The sequence below is a fragment of the Lagopus leucura genome, unplaced genomic scaffold (genome assembly GCF_019238085.1).
Source record: "Lagopus leucura isolate 7727_CA_CO unplaced genomic scaffold, USGS_WTPT01 Super-Scaffold_100017, whole genome shotgun sequence".
NCBI lineage: Eukaryota > Metazoa > Chordata > Aves > Galliformes > Phasianidae > Lagopus > Lagopus leucura.
In genome coordinates, this window is record NW_024962271.1 from 6,749,566 (window position 1) to 6,771,815 (window position 22,250).

The 22,250-nt window shown below is 40.5% G+C and overlaps 2 protein-coding genes across 10 annotated transcripts in view; both read right to left on the reverse strand.

The window, feature by feature from the left end:
* The window catches only part of SS18L2 (SS18 like 2), a 50,010-nt gene extending 48,680 nt beyond the window's left edge, over positions 1-1,330 (reverse strand). For 5 of the 7 annotated variants that reach the window (XR_006180235.1, XR_006180237.1, XR_006180233.1 and 2 more), the window contains exons 1-3: positions 1,241-1,330; positions 1,004-1,080; positions 630-814 (exon numbers count right to left, since the gene is read on the reverse strand). Coding sequence is in view for 1 of the 7 variants with exons in the window: in XM_042877222.1 (XP_042733156.1) it covers positions 727-814; positions 1,004-1,080; positions 1,241-1,309 (234 nt within the window). In the remaining 6 variants the exon portion in view is untranslated. Of the gene's footprint in view, positions 1-35; positions 91-280; positions 815-1,003; positions 1,081-1,240 lie in introns of those variants that run through there. The other 2 variants (XR_006180238.1, XM_042877222.1) reach the window with 2 other exon arrangements.
* Positions 1,331-1,968: 638 nt separating this feature from the next.
* LSM14A (LSM14A mRNA processing body assembly factor) lies at positions 1,969-21,624 on the reverse strand. Of its 3 annotated transcripts, none has more exons than XM_042877005.1 (10): positions 21,236-21,624; positions 13,926-14,089; positions 12,912-13,044; positions 11,745-11,864; positions 9,673-9,849; positions 9,302-9,364; positions 8,602-8,781; positions 6,122-6,293; positions 5,114-5,342; positions 1,969-3,288 (listed from the first exon to the last, which is right to left on the reverse strand). In XM_042877005.1, the coding sequence occupies exons 1-10, from the start codon at positions 21,354-21,356 to the stop codon at positions 3,265-3,267; spliced, it is 1,383 nt and encodes a 460-aa protein (XP_042732939.1). In that variant the 5' UTR covers positions 21,357-21,624; the 3' UTR covers positions 1,969-3,264. The 3 variants fall into 3 exon arrangements, with proteins under 3 accessions (XP_042732939.1, XP_042732938.1, XP_042732941.1); XM_042877004.1 differs by having other exon boundaries at positions 11,745-11,867; XM_042877007.1 differs by lacking the exon at positions 9,302-9,364 and having other exon boundaries at positions 11,745-11,867.
* Between the last annotated feature and the right edge of the window lie 626 nt (positions 21,625-22,250).

A 22,250-nucleotide genomic window follows, 5' to 3' on the forward strand; every position in this document is an offset into this window, starting at 1 on the left:
GTATAGAGGCAGACAGATGAAAGGCTGACAATTACCCAAGGTGCACGTGAGGCCTTGCTGATAATGCAAGAAGTTACTTGTTTACAGAATCTGTAGGGCAGAACATTCCAAGCAAAAATGAAACTTTTGGTGCGAGAGGGGTTAACATCAGCCCTCTTAGTGAACTTGACAGTTGCATAACTTAAAAGCTCCTTCCTAGAATTCTGAAATTCAAGTCCTTTTGCAGTAAACGCCAAGGTGTTCCTTTGTTAACTTGTTACATTAATCCAGAAACTATTGCTTTACAAAGCACATCTTCAATTTATTAGCACAATTTTTATGATACAGTGTACACAATAGTCTGTGCAACATCTGTCTCATCATTTCTACTTTCCCACCTGCTCACTGGTGTCCTCCTGTTACACAATCTCAGTCATGAAACTCACTAAGCCTCACAAAGGCTGCCACAATCTTCCCAAGGCAGCAGTGGTGGTGTCCTGACAACTGGGCTATTTTCAGAAACACACAACACTGAGGTTTTCCAGAGCTGAAAGCTTGGTAATCCTCTCCCCTAAGTTCTACTTAATAGGAAGAAAGAAGCTATTCCAATATTAGAATTCACATTTTAACATAGTGGGATGGCTCTTTACCTGCCTTGTGTGACTACACTTTCTCCCTCCCACAGTGGCAATGTAAACTAAAGCCTTTCTCTGTAAAGCAGGGCAGCCTGCAGCCGGGTACGTGCAGTCACTCTGTAGTCTTCTGCGCGCTGGGTGGCGTCGCATCTGCAATTGTGGCTAAATAAATGAGGTTTCTGTGCAGGATATGCTGGTACCTATCAAGGAAAGAAAAACATTTTTGGGGAAGTGAGCGACTGCCTGTTTTTCTCGAGCAGATGCCGCAGACTGAAGCCGTCACTTCCGTAACCCGCTCGCGTTCCCTAAGCAGTCTGCGCAGGACCGGGCCGAGCCGAGGCCGCCCCCCCCCCCCTCCGAGCCCCTCGGGGCCGCCCGCCTGCACTTACTGCACGCAGTCGGTGGCGCGGCCCTTGCTCTGGTACTCCACGATGCAGCGGATCAGCTGGTCGTTCTCCTCCAGCAGCTACGGCAGACACCGCCGTCACCGCCCGCTTCGGCCCCGCCTCCCGCGCCGCCGCTGAGGGGGGTTGCGAGGGCGGCGGCGGGCCCGGGCGGAGCCGGCGCTGCCTGAGCCGTGCCGGGCTGTCCCCTGCCGCCACCCCGGGACCCCGCCGCCAGCTCACCCGCTGCAGCGTCTCCTGGTTCACCTCCGCCTTGCCGCGCAGCCGCTCCGGCACGAACACCACCGACATTCCGCCGCCGCCGCCCCGCGCCTGCGCTGAGGGAAGCGCCGCCCTTGCGCCTGCGCTGAGGGAACAGCTCGCCGCTCCCCCCTCCCCCCCCCTCTCGCGCCCCTCCCTCCTCGCGCCCGGTTCCCGCTCGAGCGAACGCCGCCGATCCCGCCGTGCCCCGTGCGGCTGCGAGGGCACGAAATAACTCCCCACAGCCTCGTTGTATTGAAGAGTTTATTCCGGTTGAAAATAAAAACCCCTCGCTTCCATGAAACAAAGTAGCCCGCCGGTGGCCGCGCTGCCCGCTCCCTGCGCACAGAGCCCCCGTCCCGCAGCCGCCCGTACGGCCGCTTCCCGCCCGCAGCCGTGCGGCGGCCCCGCGCTCCCACAGCGCGGCAGCTGCTCGGAGCCAGCCACGGCGGCGCCCACCAGGCAGTGCTGTTCACATGCAAAAACGTTACTAACAACGTTATCTAACTTCTACGGCTGCCAAATACTTGACCTTAATAAGGAAACCAATTACAAAATAGTTCCTCAGAGTGCTATACAAAAGTTATAAAATTAAGATTCTATCACCCACTTTAAATATTCCAACTTTCCAACAGTGCAGTTTTCTGCATCTTTATCACCACTGAGTACTTTGAAGTTAAAAAAAAAAATCAGTAAATTAGATCAAAACGTTTAATCTTTGGATCCCTTTATTCCTGTGGCCTTCACATACATATACAGACACAAATGACCGGGTCTCTATTTCAGCGTATCCACAAAGTGGAACTAGGCATCAGAATTGGCAGAAAGTCCATACTATGTCATTTGCGGATGCAATGTCTTAGAACCAGGTTCTCATCTTCTCCAAACTATGGCCTATCAAACGCAAACAACTCCAAACACTAATTCCTCAATTGCTTATGTCTACGGGTATTACAACAAAGTTAACGCTTCAAGAACTGACAAATGCAGACATACTTCTGGCCCAGGCATTCCAGAAGAATCGCTTTAACTCATGTGCCTGGTCCATTCTTAAAAAAAAGAAGTTAATATTTATCACTAAGTAAAATTAATTGAAAATTTGGACATACGAAATTTATTTTGTCCTCATTTGAAAAATATCTCTTTCATTTGGTCAAATCCTGTGATATGCCAGAAACTACAAAATCAATTGCTTGCAAGAGAAGCGAAGAGTGTATCCAGTTTTGTGTAATGGAAGAACATTCCAAATCTTCATTATACTCCAAATATAAAATCAAATTTAAGCCCAAAAAGCTGCTAAAGAAAAAACCACAACTAATTCAGTGTTCTTCAGCGTATCAACTCCTGCAATAACACAGTATGTTTGCCGACTTAAAAATGTTTATTCTTTAAAAAATTAGTTGCTTTTTATACAGCTATACAAAGTTTGTAATGTTTCTTTGGCAATGGGATATAATGGAATTTTACAACTATATAAAAAGTTTCCTTTGCCTAAGAAACAGTATTTACTGTGTGTACATATCTGACTGACAAAGCAAGTTTTCTACTGTCCAGCACCCTAGTTGATAAAGTACAACCATCTCAAAAGGGATATTACAGGATTTCCAAAAAACAACCTTCAGTGGATCAAAACACTCACAGTATCGACGGCCTTCTGCATACAATTGTCCTTACAACTTGAAGCAATTATCAAATACAGTTTAGTAATAAGAAAAATCCTTTCAGTGATGAAAAAATACTTAAACTCCATCGAAGTACTGCTTTATAATTAACTATACATAAGAAATTACTTATCCTTCTGTTTCAAATATATTTAATGCTCACTGTTTTCAAAGATGGCCATTTTTCAAAAAGTAACTGCATTACACCCCTTTGAAATTAAATAGTTAAATCCCAGTGCTGGTGACAAGTATACAGCAAATTAACTTCATTCTTTGCAGAGATTGAAACTAATTCTCTGGATCAAGAAGATCTAGACGTTCACGCAGTTTCAGCTTTCCTGTAGACTATGCAGCAACTTTGTTGTCTTTCTAGAGGGAACAACAGTAGAATGTTACAATTAATTTTGCAAAACAAAAAATGACAGATTAATTTGGGGAACAGCGCTGGGAGGAGATATGCTCCAATGGCTACTTTTGATTTTCTGAAATCAGAACGGAGATTTCTCCAATCTCCACATTAGCAGCTGGTCAAAATACTGGCAAACACCGAGACAGCACACCGACTGAAGTTGTAGCACAGATCCTCTGCCTGCATGCCACCTCCTACTTATCCAGACAACTGTGAAACGTTCATTCACAAAAACCTATTTATGATCTTCAGCTCCTCATTTCAGTTCATGCTCAGCTACTAAACTTCTTTAAATCACAGGGCTAATTCTTGCAATTTGAGGAACGAATGGCTGAGGGACAGACATCTTCAGTTATGAAAAGGCTTTAAAAAAAAAAATTGAACCTTCAATCAGAACGCAATGATTTTGCGCTGTAAAAATTCTTACTGCTCACAAGATAAGCTACCAGAAAAAGTTCTGTCAGAGTCAGAACTGTAAAAGTCTACACTTGCTTGCTTTAGTTCAGTTAATTATATTTGTTACTGATTTTAAACAGTGTGCCCACATCATTTCTGCTCCTTCATAGGGTAGCATTCAAGTTGAAGATGAGGTCTAGAAAAATAACTTGCAATGAAATTATGAAAAGATTTTACTTTTGTAAGTGACCAAGCTCTCATAATTCATATAATCTGTCTGATCCATTAGCACTGATAAGAGGAGGATTTGGGGTTGTTTTAAGAAAAAGTGCAGCGAAGACACCATTAGCACAGAACACACTGCTTTACTCTGCTTTAGCAGAGGGTGGCATCCAACTTCTTCCTTGGAATGGCTGATAAGAAGAGGAGTTAAGATCTTCAACAGGAAAGAGGAAAGCACATGCCTTGATAGTTTTGCAAAAGTAAACTGCCTAAGTATACTCTAAAAGAGAAACAGTGAATTCAGCCACCACAGCTTCTGCAGACCAAATTACTATTTATATGATTACATGATGATGAAAACATATTTGTGCATCAGGTTACTTTGGTTAACAGACTCCTATGGCAACCTGCGCATAATGCTTTAAGGAACTTTAACCCTCTTCATATTTACTTAAAGTAATAAAATATTTTCTAAAAGGTGAAAATAAGTATTATCTATGGGATGGGAAGTGATCTCTTCTGCAAGATTTTGCTTTATCTCCCACAGTTCCTTTTTGCTCTGAGTGGCTGAAAAAAAGTCAATCTTGCCTCAGCTTTCCCAGTAGCTACTGAGCTACAATATAATTACAAACTGTGTAACAAACTTACATATGTCAAATACATTTGACCTGTCTTTTGCAAAAGGTCATCTGTACACTTAAATTCAATTATTCTATTTTAAGGGCTATGTAGTATATTACAAGTACATAGGCGCTGTGCCAGCTCATTCACAAAGAAGTCAAAGAACTTCCTTGCACACTACAAGTTAAGTTTCTTCTCTGTGTTTTTCAGTATTGACTAGAAAAACACTTGCAATTCTTCTAATTCTTCTCTCACATTAGATCTGTAGATCTCTCATATTTTTCTTCAAATCCAGCTACAGAACACATATTTAGGACATCGGATTAAAGGCAGCTTTTGGTTGCTGTTGACAGCCAAACAATGGTAAGTAACAAGAATCAACAGACTTTCTATTAAGTAGCTGAGTCTATCTGCACAATACTAGTCTATCTGCACAACACTATTCAAGAACTTCTAGTTCAATATCAAATCTAAAAGCAGCAAAAGTTATACTACTAGTTTCCAAACACAGCTGATCAAGTTAGAGTAAGATTAAATATATTTTACCCTATATTCAAAGTCAGCAAACTCCCTGCCTCCACGACCTCCTCTGAAACCACCACGAAATCCACGGGGAGTAGTGAAACCACCTCTTCCACCTCCTCGTCCTCTTCCACCTCGGAAACCAATCCCCCCTCTGCCTCGGAACCCTCCCCGGCCACGATTAGGACGCAGTGGTATTCCAAAGGTCTCTGCATTCAATCTTCTTTCCTCAGCCCAGGTTGGTCGACGTTCCCTGTCACATACATAGGAACAAAGATTGTTCTGTTTTTAAAACACTTTAGAATGAAGGCTGCCCTGTTTTGTTAGAATCACCACAAAGGCAGTGAAATAAAAAATGATACATCATCATCATTTGTTACAAACTATGCTTCTGCAAAACCTAGATGTCTGCCACAACTCATTTCACTCAGTAAGAAGAGGTGTGTTACAATATTGGTTATAAATCAAAAACACTCTAAGACTGTAGAGAATACACTGTAGAGAATAGCAAGGTCTGTAACCTCTGCACACATGATGTATTAAAAAAGAGCCATTTGCAATTTAGAACAGAGAACAAGAAAGTAAGAGTTTATAGTTGCATGCATTAACCTTATCTAGCTGTTAGTAAAATACACCCAACCTTCCCTCTCACCCCTCATTCTTCAAACTCAGTCAGCAATCCACATCAACATGCATAATAAAAAAGCCCACAGCAATGATAAGCTTCTTTCTTCCTGTAATGTTATCTTCCCATTCAAACAATACTACTTGCTAAGTTATGTAATCTACTTAGAAACCACTATAAAAGCAAAATAATAATTGACTTAACTAAGGTGCTAATCGCATAGCAAAGCAAAAAACCTAAACTGGAAAAGGAGATTCTGTAGCATATACAGTCAGAAGTACTCCATATTCCCATTTCATCTTGTCTTTGACTTTGTATATATGTAGCCTTTGGTGACTTTATTGTAATGAGTGGTGCCAACACAGACACATTAAGTACACTAACAAGCTTTCCCTCATAAACTGTACCTATTGTCATCACAGGAGATGTTATCAAAGAAGGATTTGGTTTTGTCATAGTAGCAGTTGGGTCCAAGTGGATCTTCTTCATCTGCATTCCCTTCGCTATTTTGGGTATCTACACCTGAGTCACCTTTGTCTTCTCCATTTACAGGCTTCTCTGGTTTCTCAAGCTTGTCTTCTGGAAAACAGAAGTAAACAGATTCCTTCCAGGCCATCAGACTAAACTGTACAGCAATATTAATTTATTCCAAGACATGCATACACACACCTCCCCCTCCAAAAAAACACCTGAACGTTAAAAACCTATAGTAAGCCCTCCTGAAAAGAATGTGGAAGTCAATCTGAAACACGAGTTAGAATGTTTCGCTGCTGCTCCCTAGAGGTTTGATCTCTTCTATATTCTGAGTTAAAAACAAGTTTTTGAGTTAAAAAAATACACAAAACAAAACCTTGACAAAATGGATTTGATGGTCGCCTGTTTTATAAGCTCCTAGCCACCTTTTTTACACAGTTAAGTGCCTCCATCAGTCCTCTTATCAAAGCCTATCCATGATTTTGTTTGCCCCCATTACCCTTCTTCATTGTCCTGATTCTGATGTCTCGAGTCAAGGGCCAGCATTCAAGACATGCCTTTAATTGACTCCACATTATATTCCTTCTCTAATAATGTCTGAAGTTCTACTTCTTGTTTTCATTTGTACTGAAGTAGAAGCTGATAGTTCCACAGAGCTACTTGTTATCATCCTGAAACTGCATTTTAACTACTTAGAGCTCAAATCTCACCATGTCACATGTGAACTTGTTTCTTCACTCAAACTTCCACAACACACACTACTACTATGTCTCATAAGATGTTTCTGTAATTCTTTATCACAGAATCATTAAGGTTGGAAATAACCTTTAAGATCATCCACCTACCACCAATATTGCCCACTAAATCATGTTCCTAATTACCTCTACTGTTTTCTTAAAAACTTTCAGGGACAGTGACTCCCATCACTTCCCTGTTCCAAGACCTAACTGCTCTGAGAAGAAATTCTCCCTAATATCTAATCTGAATGCAGATCCTCCCCTGCTGCAATTAGGCCATTACCTCTTGTCCCATCACTAGTTACACAGGAAAAGAAGTTGACCCCCACCTCACCACAACCTTCTTTCACAGTGCGATAAGGTCTCCTGAGTCTCCTCCATACTACACAATCCCATTTCTCTCAGCCCCTCCACATAAGACTTGTTTCTGTTCCAGACCCTTTAATAGCTTCACTGCCCTTCTCTGGACGTGCTGCAGGGCCTTGATGTCTCTCTTATAATGAGGTGCACAAAACTGACCACAGTACTCAAGATGCAACCTCACCGGAGCTCAGTACAAAGGGACAATCACCTCCCTGCTCCTGCTGGTTACACTATTTCCTCCTTCCGCTGCAAGCCAGAATGCCATTGGCCTTGTTGGCCATCTGAGCACACTGCTGGCTCACGTGCAGCCAAGCACCAAGACACCCAAACCCTTTTCCACCACACAGCTTTCCAGCCACTCAGCCCCAGGCCTGTAGCACTGCATGAGGTTGTTGCAACCGAAGTGCAAGACCTGACACTGAGTCTTGTTGAACTTCATCCCATTGGCCACAGCTCACCAACCCAACCCGTCCAGATCACTCTGCAGGGTCTTCCTACACTCAGACAGATTGACACTTCCTCCTCAGTTTGGTGTTGTCAGCAAACTCATTTCTCAAGGTTTCTCCTTACCATTCTGAAAAATTTAGTATCCACATTAAGCTAATCATTTATGTGTCACATCATCATTAAAAAAAAAGATCCAGAAGAGGCAAGCACCAGAGAACAAATCTTATAGGATTCCATTGGTGGTTTTACTTTATGCTGAAACCTGACATACTTTTAGCCCATTGTCTGCTAAAATAGAAAAGTTTGTTTTATAGCATTTTGTCCAAAAACTAGCAGCCATAACAACCAACAGGTGTCTGGTCATAGAGAATGAGGTAATAAAACCAGAATCCTGTCAGAAAATAAAATAAACATGCTAGCAACACGGATATGAATTACTCTGGTGTTTCTTTAGAAAAGAGTAACGGCAAAGAAATACCAGGAACTTAACACATAGAAAACCTCATGCACTCTCCTGCAAAATGAAAACAAATATGGATTTGCTTTTATTGCATCTTCTCCAGAAGAACACTTACACTAATGTGACTTCTGCTCAAGTATTTTTAACTGACAGATTTGCTGAAGTATGCCACATCCTTTCAACTTACAATTCTTTCAAAGCCCACACTTCAGTATTTAACCAAATACTTAATGAATTAAATAGGCAATTTCAGTTTACTTATTAATTGGTTTATTTTTCGCTACCACGAACAAGATTTTGAAGGTAATACTACTTAAAAGCTGTTTCCCCATGGCAGCAACAAAAATTGAAGAGCAAGATACGCTCATTTTACCCACACTTAAATCTAAAGCAAGAGTTGGTTTACCTTTCAGTTTAAGTTTATTATGAAATTCTCTATCAATTTCCTCCTTGTTGAATTGTGCGTTTGCACTTTCGAAATCGAAGTCCTTCTCAAATTTCATTGGACCATCCCTCCTAATACCAAATCTTCCTCGGCCTCCCCGGTGACCTCCACGGCCTCTCCGTGCTGAAGGAGCACCTGGAACTAAAGAGGGGGAAACTTTTTTTTTTTTTTAAAGTTCCTGGAGTAGAAGTTGGGACTTCATGCATCCTGCACTTCTGTTGCTACAAGTCCTGCTGGAGCAGCTTACAATTTTTAAAATCACAGTGAATACAGCAATGACACTGAAAGCATAATGCTCTAACCTTGGGGTGTACTAAAAGACTTCCTAGAAGTCATTAAAAGCCTTCTCAAGACTTAAAAATGCTCATCTCTTTTCAGTTGAGTATTTTCTTCAAAAGATACCAAGTTTGTTTCATTCTATTATGCTTACAAATCCATGACCCAATCAATGCACTGCAAACAATATTGTGAAAACATTCTAAATTCTAAAGTTTTATGTTATAAGGTGAACTGAAAGACTAAGATTTCTGCACACTAAAAACTAAGTCTTAGCACTTGGCAAAGTATACATAATGCTGCATTTCTTAAAGCAGGCTTTTAAAAAAATTAATAATTCAAGTCTGAAACTAGAATTATAGCTATTTCTCAAAATAAGATTTACCAATTTGTCGTTTGTTTTCATTTCTGAGTTCATTTTCTGATCTTGAAACCTTGTGTGCTTCAGCTAAAGTTGGAAATAAAAAGATGTTTGTTTATCCAATTAGGTATTTTCTACCATGCTTATGTAAATTGCTATATGGCTCTGATTTTCAAGAAATCCAAACCTATGAAAGTAAAATATGAGTTTAATTTCTTAATAATAGAGTAAATAAATAAATATTTGACTTTAAAAAGCAATATGTGAAATCCAGGTCTCTGCTAGCCAGTTTACTAGTAAAGGGCAGCAGGAAAATTCCTACATGTTAACCTCAAAAAGAGCACTTAAGATGCGTGTGGAAGAAAAGAACCCCCATGAAAATGAACCAAAGCTACCTCGTCTGTGCTCTTGACTCTCTAATGATTTTTGGCTAGCAGACACCATTGGTCTGGCTGGCACAGGACTCCTCCTCCCAACTGGTGCTGGAGTAGGCAAGTGGGCTGAAGCTGTTTGTACTGCTTGTTCCATGGTGGGGCTCCTTCTCAAATGATCTATCTGAGGGCTTGAATGACCTTTAAAAAAACAAGTAAACAAAAATTATTTCTCATCCATGAATTCAAGTTACTGGTCCCAACCAATCCAGACTGACAGGTTTATCTGCCTTACCAGTCAAGACTGCTGTGTCCAAAGAGAAATAAATATTTCTGCACCCTTAGATCCACTAATCCAGAATGAAGCAGATTTATCAATTCCCCTTCCCCTAGTCTAAAACAACAACAACAAAAATGGGTAGGACAATTAATCCCTACCAACACATCCACAATGTGCATTTAACTTCGGAATGAAATTCCTGGATTGCCTGCAGGTATACGTACTCTTTCTGCATCCCTGGAAAGCCAAATGGAAAGCAATTGCTCCCAAAGGCAGAGTTGTTATGATACTTACGTTTTATTTCATCTAGCACAATATCTTGCATTCACTACAAAATAATGAATAGTGATAGCTGGTGGCATGCATACTGCAGATGAAGAAATTGTGCAAGCTTCCCCATAAACTGCTGCCCATACATTTCAGCTTGCAACATGAGTGACTGGGGTCAGAAACATCTTTAGAACTGAGGTATCTGATGATCTGATCTCACAAATTTATGATATGATAAATACACTAAGAAATTAGTGGGATAAGACTTAAGTCCCAAGAAAAAGAATAGGCATTCCGTAGAAATTAAACAGCCACAACACATGATCTAAAACAATTACTTTCAAAAGCAAAAATACACTAAAAAACTTGGTGTCCCCTGTAAATTTTGTGGAACAATGTTTGCTCATCTGAAACACATTGTATTAAGTAAAAAAATCATACATGTTTAACTTCTACAGGAAACCAAGCTACACTTTCAAGAGAAAAAATTAAATGCTTAGAATAATTAATTAAACAAACTAGAATCTATTTTTGGTAATCACAAAACTAATCCCTGAAAGCAGTCCCTATTGGTTCCCAAACTCCATCTAGAATTCAGAAACACCAAACTGTTTTGTCTTTTAACGTAAGGGACCTCCCAGGGAGGTGGTGGAGTCTCCTTCTCTGGAGATGTTCAAGACCTGCCTGGACGCCTACCTGTGCAACCTACGGTAGGGAACCTGCTTTGGCAGGGGGGTTGGACTCGATGATCTCTGGAGGTCCCTTCCAACCCCTACAATTCTGTGATTCTGTGACTAAATACACTTGAAAATAGCACGAGGACCATATGTTTCTGCCAACCTTTAGTCACAGCAATGAAAACTGGAAGAGCAGGAAATACGCCTTCGGGATTTGGGGAGCAAACTTAACGGACATTCAGGACAAATGAGGGTTAAGTTGCATGACATTTAGTTTCTCCTCTCTTTGCCACTCAGGAAAGTATCAAGAATTAACCTTATTGCAGTTTGCCTCTTTATGCAATATTACACAATAAATCATGCAGTTTCTATTACTGTTAAGCAGACTTACCTGTCAACATCACTACCTGTACAGACATTCAAGTCTGCTGTAAATATTATTTAAACACATGAATACCTTTAGAAATAAAAACAAAGAACTGTAGGCTGACGGACTTCACAATCGTATCAGTGTGAAGTACCTTCAGCTTCCTCATACTATAATAAAACTACACGCCAAATTTCCATATGTAGTTACCTGCTAAAGTTATTCGATTGAATTAAGTCCTACTTCACAATGAAGACATTTTAAGAACAATGTCTAACAACTGTCAACACTAACACACTTGCTTAAGCAGCATATGCATCATATCTAGATGTAGGAAAACATTTATAGATCAGATATTCACAGTGGGTTTTTTTTTTTAAATGTTTTAATATGTTTTCATGACAGAATTGAGCTGTTTGGTTACATTTCTGGCAACCACCTAAGTAACAGAAGTTAAGGAAATGATTGGTCAAAAAGAAAGGAGTTATTCAAAAAGATTTACCTTGAGACATTTGTGTTTTTAGTGCTCTTGCATCTGTTGTAAACGCAGAACCAACTGCAGTGCTTTGGGACATGCTAGCACTGCCTGAAGAGTCTGTTCCAAAAGACGTTAACGAACCTCCTGCTTTGAAAGAAATAATATAGTTGTAAGACCTCAGTTAGACTTTTCTCTAGCTAAAAAATATGAAAATGATCAGTGAAGGCATCAGTTAGACAATCACCTTCTCACTTAACAAGCTTATCAGGCCATAATACCTTGTTTTTTTATTTAAAAAAGCTAATATCATAAGCATTAACAGAGCATGGTCAGCATCTCGGAGAGTCCAGAACAAACACTACTATATTTCAACTTCCTATCTTTCAAACAAAAATATAACTTAAGTAAAACTTGATAGTCAAAGACAGTTCTGCAGACTTCCTTCCACATGAAACATTTTCAGTAACAGGAGTAACGTTGTCAATGTAATAGTTACAAGAATATAAGATCCTAGAAGATAAAAACAAAGTAGAATACAGAAAGAAAAAAAAAAAGAAAAGAAAATCCTTTGAAACTCCACCTCAGGAGTATCTCTGTGGTCTTTTCTCTCACACAAAGATGAAGGCTTTCACCTTCAGGCTTACTGAAAGCCAACAGCTACATTTCAGTAAAAAAAAAAAAAAAAAAACGTATTCTTCACTAAAGAAATAAATTGATCATTAGTGATCTTTTGTATGTTAAGTACAAATGCAGGTTCCAATTATACTAGGAAAACATCCAGATCCTTGGTGAGGCACACACTACCTTGGATCAGCCTAGGAAACCAGGTATTCGCAGCACAGCTGAGGCTTTTATGGAGGTGTTGCCTCTACCACTTGTGAAATAGAGCAAATACAAGATGAGTATAATGAATATATATGAAATATAATGAATTCATGAACATATGAGCCCTTCACCACTCATCCCTCTGAGGGCGTTTAGTTCCCAATCACATGAATACTTTGATTAGAGGTGCAAAGACTATAAGAAACCTAATACTCCTCAGCTAAACTGTCAGACAGATACAGACTGAATACTCTGGATCTGTCCCCTAGGATAAAGCACTGAAGGACTTATAAGCACTCACTGTCAGTACACACATACTTGCAACTTCAGTTATAGGAAAACACAAAATAATAAACATAAACATACCAACTCCAACAGTGCCAAACTGCTGTCCCACAAGCGGGCTTGGACTAAACTGACTGTATGCAGGCATTCTGCCAAAAGGACCATAGGACCCCACGGACTGGAATGAAGATGTTGTTGAAGATCCTAGTGAAGACTAAAGACAAAAAACACAAGAAGTAGGAAATAGCTCTATAAGGCAAGAAATGCAGAAACTATTCATTAAGATTTACCCTAACACCAGAGCTGTGACTAACACATACAAAAAAAACCTTAACTTCCAAGAGCATGTTTTCATAGCAATTATTTCACTTCAGTGGAGAAGCAAAGACAACACAAAAATAGTTAAGTATGCAAATTACTCTGCATGAAAAACCTCAAAGCAGTCGGCAGCAGAAAACATTTTCACAAGCATGCGTACAGTTTAGAAATTGCTTTCACCACACCAATACCACAGACCTGTGAAAACAGTACCCTAAAATGTGCAAGCTCTTCCATGGAACCTCTAATACTGGACTTCACTTTTGTCACACACCCATAAAAGCTTCTGTCAGCAAACCTGAGAAGTGCTACATGCTTTTCCTAAAGTTTCAAAACCACATGACCAATGAAAGACCCTAAGATACCACAGGACAGTGAGTTTATTACAAACATTGGGGTTAACATTAACACAACTCCCCGGATCTCGATAAACGCTGACAAGAACAGCTGTACTAGTTTTACCAGAAGATCCTGGAGGACCGCAGGCATAATCCGCAAGGAATAATCGGATTTTTATCTTATCAACCAGCTAAGCATTAGAAATGCATTAACTTTTGCATTCCAGTGAACTGTGCTAGAGTTAGATTTCACCTGATTTTTCATGGCGAAGAACATGATTCAGAAGAGGAAAAAAAAGTCTTTCCATGGCTCTTTACACTGGTTTGTGAACTTCAACAAAGATTTGATTTTTTAAGCACTAGAAGCTAGAGAACACTCAAAGCTGCTATGTTATATCTTAAGCAACAAATACAAAAAAATACATATATTTTGACTTACCTGAACAATAGCAGGGTCTTGTGGCAAAGAACACTGAGGCTTTGGTGGCTCACAGACAGTTAAGTCTTTAATGTCACTACCACGGAATATAATATACTCAAAGACCTCATCTCGAGGCGGTATAGGTCTGTCAGTTGGTCTATCTTCTGTACCAAAGGAACGAACTGCAAAAATGGAAACCATCTCGCATTTAACCAATATTTCAAATATACTTCACAGAACAACAGTTTTAAATAAAAAGCATAAGATTTCATTGAGCACTTATTATATAGGCAGCATACTCTTTACCATTATTAACTACTCAGACATAAACAAGAAATTTGATCTTGCAAATCTCAGTTAAAATTAAAGCAGAAAGGTGCCTCCTTGGCTCTTTACTAAACCACTTGCACAGTCATGGGCTGAATAATTATTTTCATCGCTTAGTGAAGTTGAGGGGAAACAGCAAAGCAGTTTTTGCTTATGTTATCACTCTCTGGACATTAATTTTAACAGCAGAGATGCCATGTAGCAATAAAGGCTGGTAAGCCAGTCCTGCGAATTAAGGGCTACGTGAGTTTATACTTCATGTTACGGATTTGCAAATTGGAAAGATCATGCTAAAATTACCTGAAATTAAAGATGACCAAAAGCAAACTTTCTCAGTAGATTTAAGATTTGAATGAATATTTCAAGTCAAAGTCAGGCTCTCTGTAGTACGTGTAGACAATTTTCACAAAGCAGAATGTATTTTGCTTGCTGGTGTTAAGTTTCACATGATTTTCACCAAATTAAGTAAATTAACTGGGGCAGAATTACCTTCCTAAGCATATCGACATAGTGCGCACATACTGAGAAATTACATTTATTTCTATGCACTTAGCTGACTTCCAGCAACATTCAGATTGCGTAACGATGCTTATCATGCTTTTCCCTTCCCACTAAACACTGCATGCATACAATAGAGCATCACATGGCTACTTTCTCCAAGACCTTTCCTCACCTTTGTGCCAATCTTTGCTGAAAACAAGATGGAACAAAAGACGTGTCTACAAAAGCTGGAGCTACATAAGCAAAAATTGATCAGTGAATTGAAAGAAATTAAGAATAAAGCATCAAATTCTGCTGAACATCAACGTGCAGTACCTTCAGTAATACCTCACAACTCTTTGTTTCAGCTTTTTAAGAAGTTCGTTTGCACTGTAACATACTAGAATTTATGCATCTGTACTTCACTTTTAATTTACTAGCATAAGTTTTCCCTTCTTTTTCAGATGCATAAGCAGTTTTGAGACATTATTAGGTATTTATTTTCAGTCATAAAACCTTCAGTCACAAGAAGAGATTCCTACAGAGCTATATAAAGTAACACCAAGTTATTTCAGAGGCTATACCATCTTCCGTCACTGTTGTTTCTTCGAGTCCTGCATGAACACTCAAGTATTACAAGTTGCTTGGGAGCTGAGGGTTATAAGACACAACATGACAGTGAGAAACAACACTAAATGGTTGTAACTACTAGCTTATACTCTTACCACCTACTACAATGAACTTTTCTGTGCATCTGAAAGCCTGCTCCAAACACTACTGGAGCATTTAAGAGCTGTCAAAAGGCAGATGATGCTCAAGACAACTTCAAAACTTTGTTACAAGACAAACCTTTCTTCTCTCTCAACAGAAAAAAAAAGACTGAGAACCCAGGCAAACTATCTCTGACCACTACATGGTAATGCTAATCTGAAGGCTTGAACTTCCAGAGTCAGGGCAGACAGGAAGACAACCCTTCCCCTGTAACATAACGCCGGGCCACGCACCAGTTGGAAGTCTGAGGAGCACATTGCCAATATTGGCTAGACTGTCCTACCATACCTGGCACAGTCCAGATTTGGAGCCTTCTGACTTCCAGCTGTTTGATAAAAGATGGACTGCATGGGCAATATTTCCCTAGCAATTATGACCTTACAGCAGCTGTAAAACAGTGGGTCGCCTCCACTGATACAGATTTTTACAAGCACACCATGCAGGCTCCTGATCACTGCTGGCAAAAATGCACAGCTAATGGTGACAACTACATTGAAAAGTAGCATTTGGTAGTTATTAACTTACTCTATCAAATAGTGCTATTGTGCTCTTTGTATCTGTTGTAGTTTTCATGGAAATAAATGGGAGGCATTACTTTCAGAATTACCTATTTATTTCAGTTGTGATCAAAGATTCAACTTCCATTTTTGGCCACCTATACATATTACATAAACAATAAAGTAACTTTGGCCCTTCACTGCATCATTTGACCTACTGTGTTGGTAAGTATAACCAAAGTTGATTTTATTAATATTAAATTAATACTAAAGATGGACAATACGGTAGAATATTAGAATGAAATAGTTTTTTGCCATAATTTTGCATAATCAGAAATACAAATATGGCAGAGTATCAAAAAGGTAAGGCATTGGAGCAGCAGCAGTCTTAGAGCTCTACCCAGCTGGGTCTTCTGGGACATTTCAGACTACACCTGTACTTTTGAACTAGAGCTGTTTAGTCTGGGGAGGAGGAGGCTGAGCAGAGACCTTACTGATCTCTTCAAATAGCTGAAAGGTGACTGCAGTGAGAGCGGCTTTGGTCTCTTCTCACTCATGACAGGATGAAGGGAAATGGCCTCATGTTAAGCCAGGGGAGGTTTAGATTGGATATCAGGGAAAACTTCTTCACAGAAAAGGTTTTTAAGCACTGGAATAGGCTCCCCAGGGAGGTGGTTGAGTCACCAACCCTGGATGTGTTTAAAAACCATTTGGATGTGCTCAGGGACATGGTTTAGCAGAGGGCTGTCAGAGTTAGGGTAGTGTGGTTAGGTTGCAGTTGGACTTAATGATCTTTAAGGTCTTCTCCAACCTGAGCAATTCTATGATTCTTTTAGACTTTTACAAACATTAACTGGGTAAAAGAGTCAGAAATGAAGCCAGAAGCAGCTTAAACTCTTGCAAAGACCTGAGCATTTCCTTCAGTACAGGAGTGACAATAAAAAAGGCAAGGAGTAGGTTTTTATTAAGTTTCTATCAAGTTGTTTTTCAGGGTCAGTTAAGGAACACATTGTCTACGTCTTGAGCTTTGTGTGTGCCAAGATCAACTCTGTGTGCAGAAGGAAGCCCACTCATGTCTACTTCCCCCACATCTTGCCACCCTGTTAATGCTCCTATGAGCAAGAGAATGCAGACAGAGTTAATGTTCCAATGAGTATGAGCACTCTACAAGCTGACTCCTTCACATTAATCTTATTCCATTAATGGTGTGCAGCCATCTAAGTATGTTACAGAGAAAAGGTGGTAAGATTTTGGATAGAGATGGTAATTGCAATGACTTGTTCTGGTAATGATAGCCTTCCTTTTGTCATCAAATATCTCACGGATCCCTTAACAGTGGAGAAAGGCTGACTTCTGTATCTATACGATACATACAAAGTAAGGCTGGTAAGACTGTCTAAGTGCTGTATGCAGAGACTAATTGAACTCCGTGTTTGCTATAATTCACATTAGTGGAGAACAGAATCCTCTTCTGCTAGTACAATACACAAACTGGCTTTTGACTAGCAGAGTATTTTTTTTTCATCTAACAGGCGTTGGATTTTCTGACTGACAGGGGAAGTTACAATGGTCTCCTTGGATAATGAAGTAGTATAATACAGCAGGATGTATTAAAGTACACTATAGTAGTAATGTTGAAGTTGGCCAAAGTAAGTTTTAATATATGGTTGCCTTTTTGAATGGATTTACCACAGTCCTTTTAAGTCTTACAAGATGATAATTGTCATGTGCTTATTTTCATTTCCTCTCACTCTTCCATATTTTGCAAAGTACAGTTTGCTCTTGCATGTGTCATCAGACTATGGATAATACTACCACAGCCAGCTGAAAATACTAGAACATTAACTGCTTATTAATGAAGTTGCTTTCATGAATTTAGTATCTATTAATTATAATTGCTCAATGCAACTCCACACAAAGTCCCAGCAGCTGATAGTGAAAACCGATGCATTACAACAGTAAGACAGCATCTCATTTCCTCATATCCACATCCCTAAGGATTTTCTACTGTTAGCTAGCTGTCAGAGAACAAAGCCTGGTTGTTCTTACATGGCTTACCTACATTAAAAATCTTTTTTTCCAAGTCAGTGTCTTGATATAGAAAGACATGTATTATCAGCTGGAAAGATAACAACTACTTTTTAACGCTGCAACATAAGATCAACAAAAACCGGTCATGATTATTCTACAACTGCTCCAAGCAAGGCAGCAATCACTTTAAAGAAAGAAAACATGACCCTATCTGTGGTTCACTAGCAGTCCATTCCAAAAGTGTCTGGATCGAATGTTTAAAAAAAAGAAGTAGAATTGGAAAGACATTTCAAACTAATTTAATTTGAAAATTGAGAATGAAAGAGTATTTTTTTGTTACCACACACTACCTCTGGAAAGCTATAAATCCAAAGGAAACACATGCATCAATAATATATAAAAGCCTCAAATAACTGTGTAATTCAATACTTTTAATTGGAGTTTTAACTTATAAATAATGATAGACTCGAGCAATTTCCGAAAAGATGCACTGCCTTCCGTTATCAGTCACAACATTTTTAAAGAGTTCCTATATTCCTTTAACTCACAAGAGAAACTACACTTTTGCCACAGCTTAATAGCTTTGCAAACAAAATTAACAGAACAAGAACAGATTATCCCTCAAAGAACTGAAGAGTACTATCAGTATTTTATTATCAGCCCGAAAATCTTATTTCTGCCCAAATCACACAAGATTTAAGATAATTGAAGACATTTCACAAGCACATCCTCAGTTTATCTGACTTCAGCTGAGCCCACTGAAAGCCTTACTGTCAGGCAAATATGTAGTTATTCAAGAACAGATTCTAATTCTACTTTTATACTTCGGTCACAAACAATTTCATCTATTTTAGTTGAGAAAAAGAATAATATGAAAATGGATAATAAATGAATAATGACAAACTGTCATGCATTCAATCCAGATAACAGCCACATGACATCAAGCACAGAAGCAAAGTGCCTCCTTTTTTTAGCAGTAAAACTGCTGTTACCCGGATCAACATACATACAGCTGCAGACAGTGAAGATACACTTTTTCTTTCACAGATCTAGCTATAATTAACCACACTTGTCACCTCATATATAAACATGCTGTCCTAACACATGCATGTGACCTAAGCTTTCATTTGTTCAGAAACTTTGTCTACAGACTTGAACATTTTGTTCAGGAGCACAGAGAGCTGTTTCAAAGCCTAACATGGTTGTTATCAGCTTTCAGATTAATTGCAAGATTTTAGGTTCTTAGTGGCCTAGAAATACTGGTTTTATTTTCTTCTGAATCATAACACTGTATTACAAAACACACATTCCTGAGCTAACTCAGCCAAATTCTATTAAAGCAAACAAAATGATTTAGATTTACATTTTTTATTAGAGTAAGAAAGTGGATTAGATTTGTGACTGTAGTTTGATCCATCTTGAATAACCACACTTTGGCAGATATGCCATAACGTGACTTAATCACTCTTGAGAAGTCATGCAAGGTTGGCTTGCTCAGTATTAAATCTGTCTAACTTAGGGTAAAACTATCACAAGCTCCACAAGAATAGGATTTTTCTAAGTGCTTCTGTATGAATCTTAACAACCATAGCATTCAAGTGGAATTTCTAAACTTTTTTTTTTAATCACAGTATTCATCTTTTTCTCATATAAAGAAACACTAGCTATCTTTTTTGAACAGATAATTCACTTTCAGCAAGGTAAATCAACTCGAAAGCAACTTTAGAAATAAGATCACATCAAGAGAGCTAAAAGCCCAGTAAACGAACTACGCATGCCAACCAAACCAAATATGAAGTGTTTCAAAACATACATACAAGAACTCACAGGATAAAGCAATCTATTCCTTAAATAATAAATCTCTATATGCTGGAGGGTGGGAGGGGCCCTACAGTGACATGGTACACAAACAGAAAAATACCACAAATGCCAATGAGTGATGAAAGCAAACAAACTGCTACATGGCATAAAGTCCAGAACAACTATTAAGTATCTACATCAACTACGTAATATATTTATATAAATATCTGTTTGTATTACAGACAGTGATCATGCTAAAATAACAAGCTTACCATACTGAACATGAACAGAGCTCTGGAATATTCTCAATCCCAGAAGATTAATTTACACAAGGAGTAATTTTTCTCCTTACCTATCAGCTGGATAAAATGGGTTTTTATGCATGTGTTTACATTACTTACACAGATTGAGTAAGTGTAAATTAAAATACCATAGAGTTTCTAAGAATGAAGAAGATTTTCACTTAATTTTCGACCTGAACATTACGCACTCACTGTGATGGCTACCAGACTCGTGTTGAAAGTGCATTATCGTGTACATGAAACACTAAAGTCTTTCACTTGCGCAGTTTCAAACTTTTTTTTTCCACTTGCTGGTCTCCAACACTCACTCCGTAAACCGACTCCCTGTAAGTTTCTGGCACACACATTCTCTGGCTTACACATTCTCTCACCTGTCTGTACCCGATTTTAATTTACACAGTGCCATACAGCTTACAAAGAACTCCTGAAGTGCTCTCGACCAACTTCTTGGTCGACAACCCAGCACTCACAGCACCTTCTGCAGACTGCAGCTGCCTCCAGTCGTCTCCCACCGCGGGATGAGAACTGTTTGGCAGTGCGCAGTCTCTTTTGATTTGGCATTTTTACAATGCAAATAAATCCTTTTTCCTGCCTCCTCTCTTACTCTCTCTTGCTAACTCAAGACTAGCGGAGGTTTTCACTTCCCCTTCGTTCATGGCTCCTTCTAGCAGCCCCTCCTGTCCCGGCCCGTCCAACTCAGGCTCCAACCCCTTTCCGCGGCGGTCCCCCCGCTCCCGCCGAGTTTCCCCACCCCCCGCGGCGGAATAAAGGCCACGCCGTGCCGCCACGGCTCTCCCAGGCACTCCCTCACTCCCACCCCCGCTCCGCGGCGTCGCGGCCACCACAGACCCCCCACCAGGGCTCCGGTGAGGGGAAGCGGGCGGAAGATCACGTCTCCGGCCGAAACGCCGCGGGCTCTAGCCAGAACCCCCGGATCCCCCCCTCGAGCCGCCGCTGAGCCCGCTGGGGCTGCAGGCCTACTCCGGAACCTCCTCATCGCCGCAACACCGCCGCTTCAGGCTCTCGCTCCACCGCTGCGTGGCCCCAACGGGCCCCGCGAGCTGCCCGTTCTCTCCCGCCCCGTCTCCGGGACCCTTCCTTCGCTCCGCCAGGCCCTTACCCTTGGCCAGCGCCACGGTGGAGTTCTCGGTGTCGATAGTGTACAGAATCCCCTCATAACGGATCTCGGCCTTGGAAATGAGGCTGATCTTGCTCCCGATGTAGGGCGTCCCCCCGCTCATGGCGCTGCCTCCTCGGTCAGGGACCCCCCCCTTCCCTGCCGAGCGCTCCCGAAGCCGGACACAAACAACGAAACAAGCCCGGCTCAGAAACGTAGAAGGCACTCTTCTCCTCCCGATTCGAGACTGACTTTTCGCCGATCCTCCAGCAACAGCTTTCCTCCGCGCAGACTCCCTCAGCACATCGCGCACCAAAGCCGCCCTAAAGCTCCCAACATGGCCGCCGCCTTCATCTTCCCTCAGCGGCGCCCCCCCGTTCTCCGGCCGCGAAATGGATGCCGGGAGCAGAACAGATCTCGCGAGAAGCTGCAGGCGGGGCTGAGGGCGGGCAGCTCTATTGGGGCCGTACGCCTAATTACCTCGGAGGCTCTGGGCGCTTTCGTGGCGAGTGGTGCCGCTGCTTTGGCCAGTTGGGTCGACTGCACTTTCCCTGCCTGGCCCAGAGGTTGTGTGGTGACAGTTGTGTTTTTGCATTGGAAATTCTACTAGCTGTGCAAGTAGCAAAAGGCGCTTAAACAAACCAATAACGGCGCGTTCTCTCAGAGATAGCCAAGTCAGCAGGCAGCAGAGAACTCCATCGCAAGAAATAAGGAAAGATAAGCTGAGAAAGACAGGTTAAAGGCTGTGAAACATCAATGGCAAATGAATTTCCTAAAAAAAAAAAAAAAAAAAAAAAAAAAAAAAATTAAAGTTTGGTAATATAACTCTGCCTGTATATGGCTAGTAACAAGCTTTGTGTAGGTTGTGAACCTGAAGTACTCAGGCAGTGAGGATCCAGGAGAAGGAACCAGTGCCAGATGGTAGCGAATAAAAGATGATATTGCTCCCACAAGTGCATTCCTGCTTACAGGATGCCTGGCATTGCTATCGTGAATACACTTACTTTGTATGAGACCT

What these genes read in the sequence shown, in the direction of transcription:
- LSM14A (XM_042877004.1), bottom strand. Translation starts at nt 21,356, where the DNA reads ATGAGCGGGGGGACGCCCTACATCGGGAGCAAGATCAGCCTCATTTCC. An exon ending in GAGTCAAGAGCACAGACGAG is followed by an intron (nt 9,365 to 9,672) that starts GTAGCTTTGGTT and finishes TTCCAACTTTAG; the next exon opens with CTGAAGCACACAAGGTTTCA. An exon ending in ATCTCCTGTGATGACAATAG is followed by an intron (nt 5,343 to 6,121) that starts GTACAGTTTATG and finishes TGTATGTGACAG; the next exon opens with GGAACGTCGACCAACCTGGG.